Below are 13,275 nucleotides of genomic sequence, written 5' to 3' on the forward strand. Positions count from 1 at the left end.
CCAAAAGCTTGCAATTAAAGATTTTTTTTTTTTTGCCAAAATCTAGTCAGTCTAATAAAAGGTATCACCTCTACCACGAGTCCTGAATGCTTTTGCTATCTAAACATTAGCCATCTTTTTCCACATTCATAAACTGTGCTTCGCGACCTAGTCAAATCATTATATCATGCTAAACAATTAAACAATTTATTGATCAGATAAATAATTTATAGTGTGAAATCGTAAGAGGAAAGAAACTGGTGGAAGTAGTGAGCTCTGCATAGCAAGATTTAAAAACCTGAAAAACATATTTTGCTGATCGTTCAAATCAGCCGCACATGATATGACTAGCAGGGAAAGTATTTATACCTCAATGAAGCAAATATGTGAAAATAAAGCAGCCCGTTTAACAAAATGGGTCTATTTTCAGCCTGTGATAAGTTAGCATTTGTGTATGGGTGTCTATTGAAGGAAATTACAGAAATATTACACCTACCAATCTTTACTGCCCCAGTTATATTATGCTGTCTAATTCATGCTTTTTCATTAAAGCTGTGCAGGCAGCTAAATAATATTTCTTGTATCGTGGGGTTTATTTGTTTGAAACTATTTGCAAACTGCACTGAGCATTGCATACGGCTCCCTGCTGTCTCCGGCATTCGGGAGGTTTGAATAATGCCCTGTCTCTAGAGATTTTTGTCGTGTGATCCTTTGATAAGTCCACTGACAACATCAGTGGCAAAACTCCCGTTCATTTTAGCAGAGCCAGGATTTTTCACCCTTTGTATTCAGATTTATTTAATTATTTTGCAAAATGTTTTCTAAGATAAAAGTTTAGAGTTTTTTTTAAATGTCTGCGTGTGAACATTTGCTAAATGCAGAGTAGAGCATTATCTCTGCGGAAACCAGAGACCTCGGTCGTAGCACCCAGAGAGCGCGTCGGAAGAATAAGGAGCAGAAGCTGCCGTGTAAAGCAGCGACTTACTTGTCTGTCCTGTCCTAGTGCTCAGTGTCCTGCGGGAGAGGCGTTCGGCGGAGGAATGTGTATTGCTACACCGGCACTCAGAAACCAGCCGGGGAAGCTGACTGCCCTCAGTCCACGAGACCCGAGGCTGAACAGGGATGCCACCTTGCCGACTGTCCCGTTTACAGCTGGGAAGCAGAGGAATGGCAAGCGGTGAGTAGCAAGGGGCTGGAAGGGGCAGCGTCAGCTGTATTCAAAGCCCATGCAAGGCAGACCTTCTCCCTTACGTGTGCCAGTATCGCATTACTCATTGTGTGAAACGTGAACCGCCGAGAGACGTAAAAGATGGTTAGCCGGCTGGGAAGATTATTGTCAGATGGCCAAAGTTTATGTGGAGCTGGGTTGCGTTTAGGTTGATGTCCAGTGGGCAGGAGAGACAATGAGATGGTGATGCATGTAGATTGTTTCAGTATTTTCCCAAAGGGGCTGGAGGATGTCCCTGCATAGCCTGGCTGGATACGTGCAAGCTGCCAAGGGGGCTTGGTGCCGTCTCCCCAAACTGAGCGCTCTGTGTGTCCCTGCCAATGCTGGGCCTGACTCTGAGCTGTTCTCACCTTTGGGCTGCATTGTGCTACCCTGACACATGCTGAGGAGTAACTTTGTGTGGCTCCAAGAGTGGCAGGAAGCTGGGCATTGGAAAAAAAACTGGCTCAGAAGAAATTTGGAAGAGATTGAGATGCCATAGCAAACAAAGCTGGGCATTGAAAAAAACGACTTTCCTGTGCTGCCTGCATCTTTTTGGGCACTTCTGTCCAGATTCTTCTTGATAGGCATCCCTGTCTCGGCAGGTCCCTCCTTCCTCCACCCAAAAAGCCCGTGGTTTCAAACTCCCTTGCTTTGCTATACAAAAAACTAGAACTCTTGGTTCCAAAATGATACCTTTTATTATACCTAGTGGGACATTGCAAGAAAAGTGTCCTTTCCTGCAAGCTTTCAGGATCAAAGTCCTTTCATCAGGCTCTTTTCTGCAAGCTTTTGGGATCAAAGTCCCTTTATCAGGCTCTACTCTGCAAGCTTCGGGATCAAAGTCCCTTCATCAGGTTCTTTTTTGCAAGCTTTCGGGTTCAAAGTCCCTTTATCAGGCTCTTTTCTACAAGCTTTCAGGATCAAAGTCCCTTTATCAGGCTCTACTCTGCAAGCTTTCGGGATCCAAGTCCCTTCAGCAGGTTCTTTTTTGCAAGCTTTCAGGATCCAAGTCCCTTCATCAGGCTCTTTTCTGCAAGCTTTCAGGATCAAAGTCCCTTTATCAGGCTCTACTCTGCAAGCTTTCAGGATCAAAGTCCCTTTATCAGGCTCTACTCTGCAAGCTTTCGGGATCAAAGTCCCTTTATCAGGCTCTACTCTGCAAGCTTTCAGGATCAAAGTCCCTTTATCAGGCTCTACTCTGCAAGCTTTCAGGATCAAAGTCCCTTTATCAGGCTCTACTCTGCAAGCTTTCAGGATCAAAGTCCCTTCAGCAGGCTCTTTTTTGCAAGCTTTCAGAATCAAATTCTCTTCATCAGGCTTGGCTTAGCTATAGGCAGAGCTGCACTCATATCTCCTGATCAGACATCATCAGTGCCCCAGGTCGGGCACACTGAGGATCCCAGCAAGAACTGGGATGAGGCTGCTGGACACTGGTCAGGAGGAAGGATGGTGAAGGACGGTTCTGTTGTAGCCTCGCTGGGCCAAGAAATATGCAAGAGTCAAAGTTATTTTGGGGAGGGAGATCTTTTATTGGAGCAGCTGCACAGTTGGGAGAGATGTTGAGATAAGTTTTCAAGCACCAAATGCCCCTCTTCAGTTCGGAGAAAACCAGATGCAGCTTGAGATAAATAGTGAATAGAACGATAGACTGGGAAAGCATCCTTAATGCACATAAAAACAGCCTTCCTGGAGGAACAGAGCGGGGCTGTGCAAAGAGCAGGGCTCTTATCAGGGTTCGCTGAATGAGAAATGCAGTAGGAAGGATAAATTGGTCATTGGAAGAGCAAGACCATCCAGGATGGAAGAGAAGGATGACATTTTCTCATAGAGGTCCCAGCATGCCTGCTGGGTCTCCTGAGATACGCATAGGCTTTCGTGAGCTGTGAAAGGACGTGCACGGAGCAGTGGATGGACTGGAGAGAGTGATTTGAATACAGTAGGTAGGAAGGGAGGAGGGGAGGAAAGCAATGCTGGGAGAGGCACCCATGCAAAGACCCCATAGGAGCAAAGGGGACACAAAAGCTAAGCCAGATAACAGCATAAGAGTCATTGTCCCTGTTTAAACCATCCTTAACACCCAACTGCGTCTTTCTTCCAAGTGTACCACGGGCATGTGGGAATAAAGCCACACGGTCCTCTTTGTGGGCTGCAGGGGGGAATGTAGGAAACCTGTTGAATTCTCATGATCTACCCAGCTTACAGGTTTCATCTGCCCAAATCCTGTGATTGAGCATTTAGGTTGGCACTTGAATTTGTTATATGGACATTCCCATGAGTGCCTGTCTGACTAAGTGCAGGGATTTTCTGCTTCTCAGGGCATCTGCCCATTCATAAATCAAGCTCACTATGACCCAGAATGAAGGACACAAGAACGTGATAGATGCAAGGCGCTTATGGCACCAGAATAATTTATTTAAGAGCATTAATGAATAAATTTTCAGTATCCCCCGTTTCTCACATCTGCAGTACGAATGAGAGTACCCAGGGTGGGTTGGAGAGAGCACGGTGGGATGCCAAGGTATTTGCAAAGCATAACATAATCCAGGTATTTGCAAAGCATAACATAATCCAGGGAGGTCTGGTTGGGATGGTTTTAGGCCAGCTCGGAGTGGTCTGGCTGCGAACGCCTGAGACGTATATTTTGCAGCAGGCAGCAGCGGAGAGAGATTTCTGACTGTAAAGAGTTTGGGATTCGGGGTTACCAGGTTCTGGCTTTATGAGAACGTATTTTCCCTTCTAGACCTTTTGCATTTCCCCCCTTGGATCCTGATGCTAACCTTCAGGATGTGTCCCTAGGTCTGCTTCCAGGTGTGGGCACAGGATGCCAGCTGATATCAGTGCGAGCGTGGCACACGGTAACAGCTTCAAACTGCACGCCCCAAAATCTGCAGAGAAGCTCCAGTGTGCTGTACGCGTGTAAGATCAGGGCACACCAAAGTCAGTGATGAAAATTCCCATTGCTGGAAGGGGATGCAGGATCAGGGAGAGGGAATAAATGCAACCAGGAGCCTAGCTATGCTTTATTTACCCTGCAGGTCTTCTCCAGTGCTTCCGCATGGTAAAAAGGGCTCTTAAAGTCCAGACTAAATCCCTTGGGTCCCTTTCCACACCAAAGGGAGCTGAGTGTTAATGAGAGCCAGACCCCCCCTCTTCAGGTTGCTGTAGCGCTACACACGAGCTCTGATCACTGGCAGAAAATGCTGCTGCCCTCAAACTTGCATTTTTGGTGTCTATCACGCGGCCGTTTTTGAAAAAAGAAGTAAGAAAAAGAAAATTCACAGGCAAAACAAAGAGCATTGCAGCCCGATGCAGCATCCCCATTGCGTTGCTCGCAGCTGATCTATTCCTGGGGTGATCTTTCCTTCCTCTGCTAGCTTGTCCTTGACTCATTAAAGGATGGGATACCCACATACACGTGTGACATTACCTAGTACACCTCACACCGCTGCTACTTTGCCCTCGTGGGGTCTGTTACAGACCAATTTAACCTGATGCCGTTGGCGGGGTCGCAATCTTAATGACGTTCGAAGGTCCTACCGGGGCGCTAATCGTAACGCTGCGGTTCCCAATGAACGATTCCAAGACAATGAGAAACACCGATGCAGATTTACATCTGAGAAAGATTTGGCCCAGGACTTTCAAGGCTGACTTGGACCAGAAACAGAGAGGCAGAGCTGAAGCAGACGGCTGGCTCAGAAGAAATTTGGAAGCGGTTGAGATGTCATAGCAAACATCCTACGGCATTTGCACTATTACAGAGCGCTTTAAACTCATTCAACTCCTAAATTTCCCAAGCACTTAGCAAAGTAGGTCACCAAACAGCATGCAATCGCAGTACTTACCGAGTGCGGCAGTTAGCTCTGGAAGCAACTTCTCTTGCCTCCGATTTCCTCTCTCTCTTATTTTTGCAACTTTTCAGCAACAGGAGAGAGCCGCACACGCGCAGCCCCCTGCCAAACCTTTTGTGGGAGGTGGATGTTGGATGGGTCACGTTGGTTTCCTAAAGGTTTCCAGGGCTCCCCAGCCCGCTGTGCGCGGTGGAAATCTCTACCATGTGACAGACCAGATTCCAAGGAAGCTTTGGTGGGGGGTGAGGAGGGTGGGCTGGAGCCGTCCTCGCCCATAAATAATCATTATTGGGAACATGCAGCAGATGTTCCCTGTTCGGCACTGACTCCTTTGTATCGGTTTCCAACTCGTTCCCTTTGAATAGCTTTTATTTTGTCTGATGTGCCGTTAAAACAAAGCACCTCCTTGCCAGCTGCAAACATAGCCTGCGCATTATTTATAGGGAGGAAGCAGAGATTGCGTTAGTCTGCGGTGGACAGGGAAGCCAAACAATACAAATAGTATGGCCTGAAACACTATCACAGGGCTGCTACAGTCCTGATTTCTCTCTCTCTTTTTTTTTTTTTAAAGAGAATCCGGCAAGCATTTTGTATATGTCTTTTTTTAATTTAATCCCCTGTGGTTGTGGCAGCGAAAGGAACGGGGAACTGACTGCGCACCCTGGGCTGCTTTCTTGTTATATTGATGTTAATTAACTTGTCTCTGCTCTAACCCAATTGATGCAAGTCGGCAGAAAAGGACAAAGTGAGGATTGGGACCAGAAGGAAAAGGGCAGCGTTGATAGGGAAGGAAGGTTTCCATTCATCCTTCTGGATCGATGATGCCAAACTTGAAACTAAAATTAAATACATGAGTGGGGGAAAAATGTGTGTGTGTGTGTGTTTGTATATATGTGTGTTTATGTGCGTATGTGTGTGTATGCGTATACATGTGTGTGTTTGTATGTATGTGTGTATGTGTGTATGTTTATGTGTTTGTATATGTATGTGTATGTGTGCTTGTATATGTGTGTGTGTTTGTATATATGTTCATGTGTGTGTGTTTGTATATGTGTGTGTTTGTGTATGTGTGTTTGTATATATGTATGTGTGTGTGTGTGTATATGTGTGTGTGTTTGTGTATGTGTGTTTGTATATATGTATGTGTTTGTGTGTGTGTGTGTGTTTGTGTATGTGTGTTTGTATATATGTGTGTTTGTGTGTATGTGTACATGTGTTTGTATATGTGTGTATGTGTTTGTATATGTGATTGTATATATGTGTTTGTTTGTGTATGTGTGTGTGTATATGTGTATGTGTGTGTATGTATGTGTATGTGTGCATGTGTGTGTATATGTATATATATATAATGTGTGTATGTGTGCGGATGTGTATGTATATATACATACATCTATATGTGTGTGTGTGTGTGTGTGTGTGTGTGTGTATATATATATATATATATATATATATATATATATATATATGTGGGTGGGCGTGTGAAAGAAGGAAAGATCTGGCCGTTGTTTTTTCAGGGCAAACCCGTCTATTCCAGGCAGAATACCCACGGAAGGATGGCTAGAGCCAGTCCAAACACTTCGAAACTTTGAGCAAATTTTGTCTAAATTTCAGATTTTGACCCCTCCATAAAAGGTTGAAGCGCTTCTAAAAATGCCCTCCAGGGTGGCTGTTTTGTTGTTGCTGTTGGGTTGGCTGGGATTGATTTTAGAGGTGGGGAGAGGGGGCATTTAACACCTAGAGAGCTAGCTGAAAAAAAAAATCTGAGTGTGAAACATCTATAAAAATAGTTCAGACTGTGAGGGGAGGAGGAAGGAGAGAGAATCTGTCAAGATTGTGCCCTGTTTGTCAGCCCTCTTTCTCCCTTTCTTTTAGCCCCTTTTCCCTGCTGTCTTGTGCGAGATTTATATCTGTCAGTAATAGGAGACTCCCTCTTAAATTTCCCCTAGACTTAAATGAAACAGCAGCCCCTTTTGCATTTTCGCTGCTGTCAAACTTCAATATAAATAATGTTTTATAACCCTACCGTGGCTAATTAGAGCCTTTAATGTATCTGTTGCATACATTTGCTGGCACTCTGTCTTGTAGATGCATTTCCCACCTTTGTGGGCTTGTCTTAATTGACGTTTATTTTGGAGCATGTCAATAGATTTAAGCCTTGTTGATTTAAAAAAAAAAAAAAAAATGCGCGCTCTGGAGCTGCACAGTTTTAGGCAGCCTCCCGACCGTCGTCTCCAAAGCGCTGCGGAGGGATGACAGATGCCTGGAGACCCAAGTGCTAATTTGGGTGACATACCAGAGACACTCCAAGAGCTAATCTCAAACCAGCTCTTACTGATTGAAAACGAGAGACACTGTTGTTCATAGAAAAGCTGTTCGGTGCCCAGTGTCAGCAGAGTTTATAAGCTCTGGCGGTTCTCTTGTGGATGGATATCCACAAAATCGAACTCGCCGTCACAATAGGAGCCTTCGTTAGCAAGCTGAGGAATGAGGCCCGCTGTTTGATCAAGCGTGGAAATCAACCCCGCTCCCCATCCTTATTAGTTAACCAGGTACGGGCATCAAGGAAGCTTGTCCCGCCGCTGCCCGGGTGGCACCTGGACCCTTAAAAAATGTAATAACCTGTAAGATACTTGGGTTATTATAACACACCATCCTGTTTTGAAGCAGGAGCCCAGGGTCAAGTTGCTGGCGTGTTATCTTTTCAACTACTCGTGTGTTGCAGGAGTGCCCCGGCACCCTGTCTGAGATGGGAACGCCATTGTGCTAGGTGCTGTACGCATATACCCAGCAAGGGATGATCTGATCCTGCCCTGAAATCTAAAGCCGCATTCAGCCCAGGACAGCAGTTTGTGCCTGATTTCCCCCCATTGATTTCAAAGAGACTGTATACATTCTTCATGTTCATCACATTTTAAAATGCCTGGTGAAGTCGGGGCCCAAATAGACAAGCTGGAATTGAAGGGAGGAGATGCATCTCTCTCCTTCCCTGCCTCCCTCCCCACCTTTTCTTCCTCCCACTCTTTGCCTCCTTCTCTTGCTCTTCAGATGCAATGACCTCCTTTTACAGCCGAGCCACTGAGGCACGGAGCGGTTAAGTGACTTGCCCAAAAGTCGCATTAAGTGACTTGCCCAGTCTGTGGCAGTGTCAGGAACTGGAAATGCAGCACCCCAGCCCTAGACTTGTAACTTCAGCTCAAAACAGGCCATCCTGCCTGGTTAAAAACCCACCACATCTATAGCAATACCTTTTTACCATCCACACATACTCTTCCCCCGTGACACCTACAGAGAAAAGGGGATTTTTAGTATCTTGGCAGATGAGACATGGAGCATTGCCGTGTGTGTCTTGCAGCAGAGACACTACCGATAGCCTTGTGCTACTATCGTTGAATTTCTGAGAAGTTTTGTATTGGAGCTGGCATCACCCAGCAAAACTGAGTCGCACGAAGATCCAAATCACAGAACCGATCCCCTTTCCCAAACGTCAGTCGAGACACCCTAATTGGGAAGGAGCGCAGAGGGGAAGGGTCAGGCTGCGGGTGAAAGGTGCCCGTTAAATGCTTTTTATTGACTGCTAGGGGAAGCCGGGTGACAAAGGAGATTTGCTGAGGTCTTATTCCAATCCACTAACCCACTTTTCAATTTTATTCTCCACTTATATAATGAGGAGATACCAGAGAAGGGCAAATATAGCGCGGTTGGTTCGCTCTCTGGAGGACTCAGTCAAGCAAATTACTCTTCTCCCCTTAGGAATGCTATATTTCAACTCAGACCTGGAAGCAACTTCCACTCCAGGGACTCGGAGGGAGAGAGTAAATAAGATTGAAAGCACATGCCGCCCTTAGGGTCTTTTGGCAGACTGCAGGTTTTATAATGCTGACTGTTGCCTGAGAGCCGTTAAGTTATTCCTCTACAATAAACGAAGCTTTAGAGGGTTTTTTTTCCTTCCCATTTTGCAGTTACTCTATGTTTATGATGGGCATAAACACGCCTTTCCTGCAAGCCCTCTTCGGAGACTTGCCCATTGGCTTTCTCAACCTCGGCGTTTCTACCCCTGGATGCCCCCTTTCCGAGCCCTCGGCTCGTTTGCAATCTCAATCCTGACAGTTAATTAAAAGCAAGGCCGCCCTGAGAGGGCTGAGCTTCCCAATGAGGTGAGCTCCGCAGCTCTCACGGGGGATCTGCCAGAAAATGTGTGAAGGGGACTGGTTCAGAGACCTTGAAAACGGTGTGTGGCAAATGGGCAAAACCAACCAGATTCTCCTGGCAGGGTTTTGCTCGCCGGGGGGCACGTCAAATCTTGTACATATAGAGGGGAAGTTTGCACTGATCAAGACAATGTGATGGGATATTATATCTGTTCCTTAGAGCAGACGTTTCTTCTGCATCATCGAAAAATATTCTTTCCGTGCATTTTATCTGCTAGTTAGCCCGTTACTTGAAAGCTGTTGCATCCACTAATTTATTTGCAGGGTGTCAATGGCTCCTACACTTCTCTCTCCACTCCTCCCCCCCCTTTTTTTTTAGTGCACTTGTATACAAAATCTTTTTGCACAAGCACAGGAAGGTGTTAGCACAGCCTCACGATCGTACGGTTTCCTCTATTCATCGCTGGCGTCGGGGAGGAGGCGGGGGGCAGAGGAACATGTCTGTGTAGTCGGGCTGTGGAAGATGGGGGAAGCGTTTCTGGTCATCAAGAGCTCAGGTCAAGGTCTTAGCATTTGCCATCCTAGGAAGTGCTGGACTTGACAGGGAGGGGACAGCTGACAGGAGTCCTGGTCTCGGAAAGGTTCGTCCTCCCCCTCCAAGTCCGACGAGGCCCTAATAGGTTTCACTGGAGCATAGGTTGGGCCAGCCAGTTGAAAGCCATTAGAAAAAGGTTGTCAAATGGGCAGAGCACTAATTTGAGTCATGCGAGAGCTGGGCCAAAGTCCTTACTCTGCCACTGACTCCCTGAGAAGCCTTGGGCAAGTCACCTATCCCCAGAGCTGGAAGGTATTTAGGTGGTTAACTCCAGTTGAAAAAAACAAGCAACATCAGACAAACCATCCATGGTAAGTGTCCTGCTAGATGGGGCATCTCAAATGTCGGTGAAGGAGTTGGATCAATGCTTTTAAATGCATCAAAATAGGCAGCCCCTTGGGGAGGCTCGTTCTTCCCTCTGGTTGCTTCCTGCAGCTAATACCCATGGTGTTTCAGCATAATCAGTGCAGTCCCATGGGCTCCTGCCAGCTTTTCTTATACCTGGCTGTAAGCAACCCCAGAACACTTCCTCATGTTCAAGCAGGGGTGTCCGCCACGAAGAAGGAGGGGAAAGCATGTTGCAAACGAAGTGGATTTAATAGCGGTCGTCAGCTGGGGAGAAGTGGTGCAGTCCTGTGGGTGCAGCACTGGACTGGCAGTCAGAAACCAGGCTCTGGTCCCAGCTCTCCCTCTGGTCTGCTGTGTGACCTAGGACACGTTGATTCCCCCTCCCAGCCTTTCTGTCTCATCTGTGTTCACTCCTCAGGATGGGGCGTATTTCTCACTAGGTGTTTGTACAGCACCGAGCGCGGCAAGGTCCCGATCTCAGTTTTGAACTTGACTAACGGAGACAGAAGTAGCATTCACCCGTACCGTTAATGGAGCGTGTTTGCATTGGTGACCGGAGTGTAATTCGTGTCTCTTTCTCTCGCTGACAGTGCATGAAAACCTGTGGGGAGGCGTCCCGGTACCGTAAAGTCGTGTGCGTGAATCAGAACAAGCGCGTGGAGAACAGCCTGTACTGTGATGCCAGCAGGCGACCCTTGGAAATGGAGAGCTGCAGCTTGCCGCCCTGCGAGTATGTCTGGATCACGGGGGAGTGGTCGGAGGTGAGTCCCAACTCGTGTCTCACCTTGTCGGAGGCGAGTCCCACACTGTCAGACTGGACGGTCCCCCGCACCATCCCTGGGGTGGTCTGGATCTCAGCGAATAGCCAGGCCAAGCCCTCAACTGGGGTAAATCACCATGAGGCTGTGAACATTAGTGGATCTGTGCTGATTGATGCCCAGCTGGGCACGTCTACAAGAGACGTTTACTGCGCATTAACCTAATACCGTTGCACAGTAGCGTGTCATGAGAAAAACTGTGCTCATAGCCTGCTGCACGGTGTTTTTAGGCTAATCACTAAATAACTGTGCGCTGATGCTACTGCACAGTAACTTTAGGTATTGCATATTTAGTTAGTATTTTATTAAGGAAGTACTAAACTAAATGTGCAGTAACTAAGGCACGTTAATGAGCGTGTAGATGGGCCCGCTGAAATTGGACCAAAAGAACTGGTGAAAGTAGTTGTGTCCTCTTTGCTTTTATCCCCTGGAGCGACCTGGGCTGAGGGCCCAGCGATGTATGAATGCGGGCAGAGACGTGCCCGATGCTCAGATCATGATGTGGAACATGGTATTCATGGGCGGTTTCTCTGCTGGAGAAGGAGGAACAAGGAAACAAAAGAGAGAGGATATTAAAAAGCAGGTGTGAGCAGCCAGCAGAGACTGCTTGATAACTAGAAGCACTTTCTAGGTTCCCATTCAGGCTCCATCTAAAGGACCCATGTATTACATCCGTCTTGATCCTCTTTGCTATACTTACCCCGCAGTCAAATCGAGGCCATCTCACCCTGCTAAAAGAAGATCCTTTAAGGCTCCCCTGAGTTTGGTGGTGCTACGCATCTATTCACAGTAGTCCAAGGCAGCTTTGGCAAAGTGAGCTACTGCTCCCAGCAAATCGGTCCCAGAATGCATTGCAATAACATGCAACTGGTGCAGACCAGTTCTTTATCGGTCTCTTAGGACACTAGCAGTGGGTGCTTCTCCCCGAACCACCTGTTGCACCTTTACCTTCCCCTTCGTGAAATCTGGCTGGGTACATGACATTAAGGCCCGTGCTGCACCTTGCATGTGTTACACAATTAACCGGTTAATCACACAGTGAATGTAGACTGCTCACTCATGCAAAGTAATTATCACACAACGAATTGGTTAATCGTGCAATACATTTAGACCAGCCACATGTGCAAAGTGCTTAAAAAGTGACTCATCCAGCTATAAAAAGAGCCAGCCGGCTATGAAAAGGTCTAAGCACTCTATAACTGGTTTCTATCCAGCTGTAATCTGAATGTGTGAAAGGGCCCTAACAGAGCTTTTTCGTTCCTTTAGTGCTCTGTCACCTGTGGCAAGGGGTACAAGCAACGGCTGGTTTCCTGCAGTGAAATTTATACTGGGAAGGACCATTATGAGTACGGCTACCAGAACACAGTCAACTGCCCCGGCACGCAGCCCCCAAATATCCACCCCTGTTACCTCGGGGAGTGCCCGGTCCTGGCGACGTGGCGCGTTGGCAACTGGGGAAGTGTGAGTACGATGCAAAGCCTTTGTGCCGGGAGGGAGGGGTGGTTACTAAAGGCTGGTCGGCAGCTTCAAAAGACCTGGTGCTCTTTGCACAGATAGGGAATGAAACGGAGGTGACCATATGACTGGGGTGTAGGAAGGGCTATGGTTGGCCATGCACTGAAGACGTTTCCCCCTAACGCCTATTTAGGGGGAAACTCTGATATGCATGGCCAACCATATGGTTGTGTCTTGTGACTAATTGATATGCCAAAGTTTAGGCCATTGCAACCTCAAAATATAGAAGATTCTGCTTTCATGTCTTCCCTTTCCTGTAAGTCCTGCAGTAGAGCAAAGACAAAGACATTAGCCTTTGGCTGTAAAATTATTGTGGTGTCTCCCTCTCTTCTGGAGCTCAAATCACAAGGTTTTGAGTGAAAGCACCACCCTTCACTTAGTCCAAAACTCCAGTGTTGCTTGGATTGCAGCATTTCTCCCACAAGTTTGATTTATTGACACTTCTCAGGCACTGAGAGCGATTTATCAAGTCTGTGCGAGATTACCAGGGTCGAGTCAAGCGGAAGGTGGTGAAAATTGTCTGAGTTAATAGTAAAGCTGAACTGCTTCGAGCCAGAATGCCTATTTAGGGGGAAACTCTGATGTTTGAAGAGAGATGTTGTTCCAGGTCAGAACAAAAACTACAATTTTCTACCTTTTGTGCCAAAAGGAAAACCTGGGGAAAAAAAATCATGTTAGAAAATCAAGATGGTTTTGTTCAGCACAGAGTGGAGCAGCCAGCTCTTCTCCATTCCTGGGGACTCCCCACGCCGTACCCAACCCAAAGGGATCCCATAAGGGCAGCTGGAGAGTCCAAACTGAGCATGGTTTTGCT

The 13,275-nt window shown here is 46.9% G+C and overlaps 1 protein-coding gene across 5 annotated transcripts in view; it reads left to right on the plus strand.

Moving 5' to 3' along the window:
- Window positions 1–13,275, plus strand: part of ADAMTS9 (ADAM metallopeptidase with thrombospondin type 1 motif 9) — a 106,846-nt gene that overhangs the window by 81,925 nt on the left and 11,646 nt on the right. For all 5 annotated transcript variants that reach the window (XR_003093072.1, XM_025199046.1, XM_025199048.1 and 2 more), the window contains 3 exons: window positions 983–1,156; window positions 10,719–10,889; window positions 12,213–12,407. Coding sequence is in view for 4 of the 5 variants with exons in the window: in XM_025199046.1 (XP_025054831.1) it covers window positions 983–1,156; window positions 10,719–10,889; window positions 12,213–12,407 (540 nt within the window). In the remaining variant the exon portion in view is untranslated. The remainder of the gene's footprint in view (window positions 1–982; window positions 1,157–10,718; window positions 10,890–12,212; window positions 12,408–13,275) is intronic.

Source organism: Alligator sinensis, unplaced genomic scaffold (genome assembly GCF_000455745.1).
Source record: "Alligator sinensis unplaced genomic scaffold, ASM45574v1 scaffold469_1, whole genome shotgun sequence".
In the NCBI taxonomy this organism is placed as follows: Eukaryota; Metazoa; Chordata; order Crocodylia; family Alligatoridae; genus Alligator; species Alligator sinensis.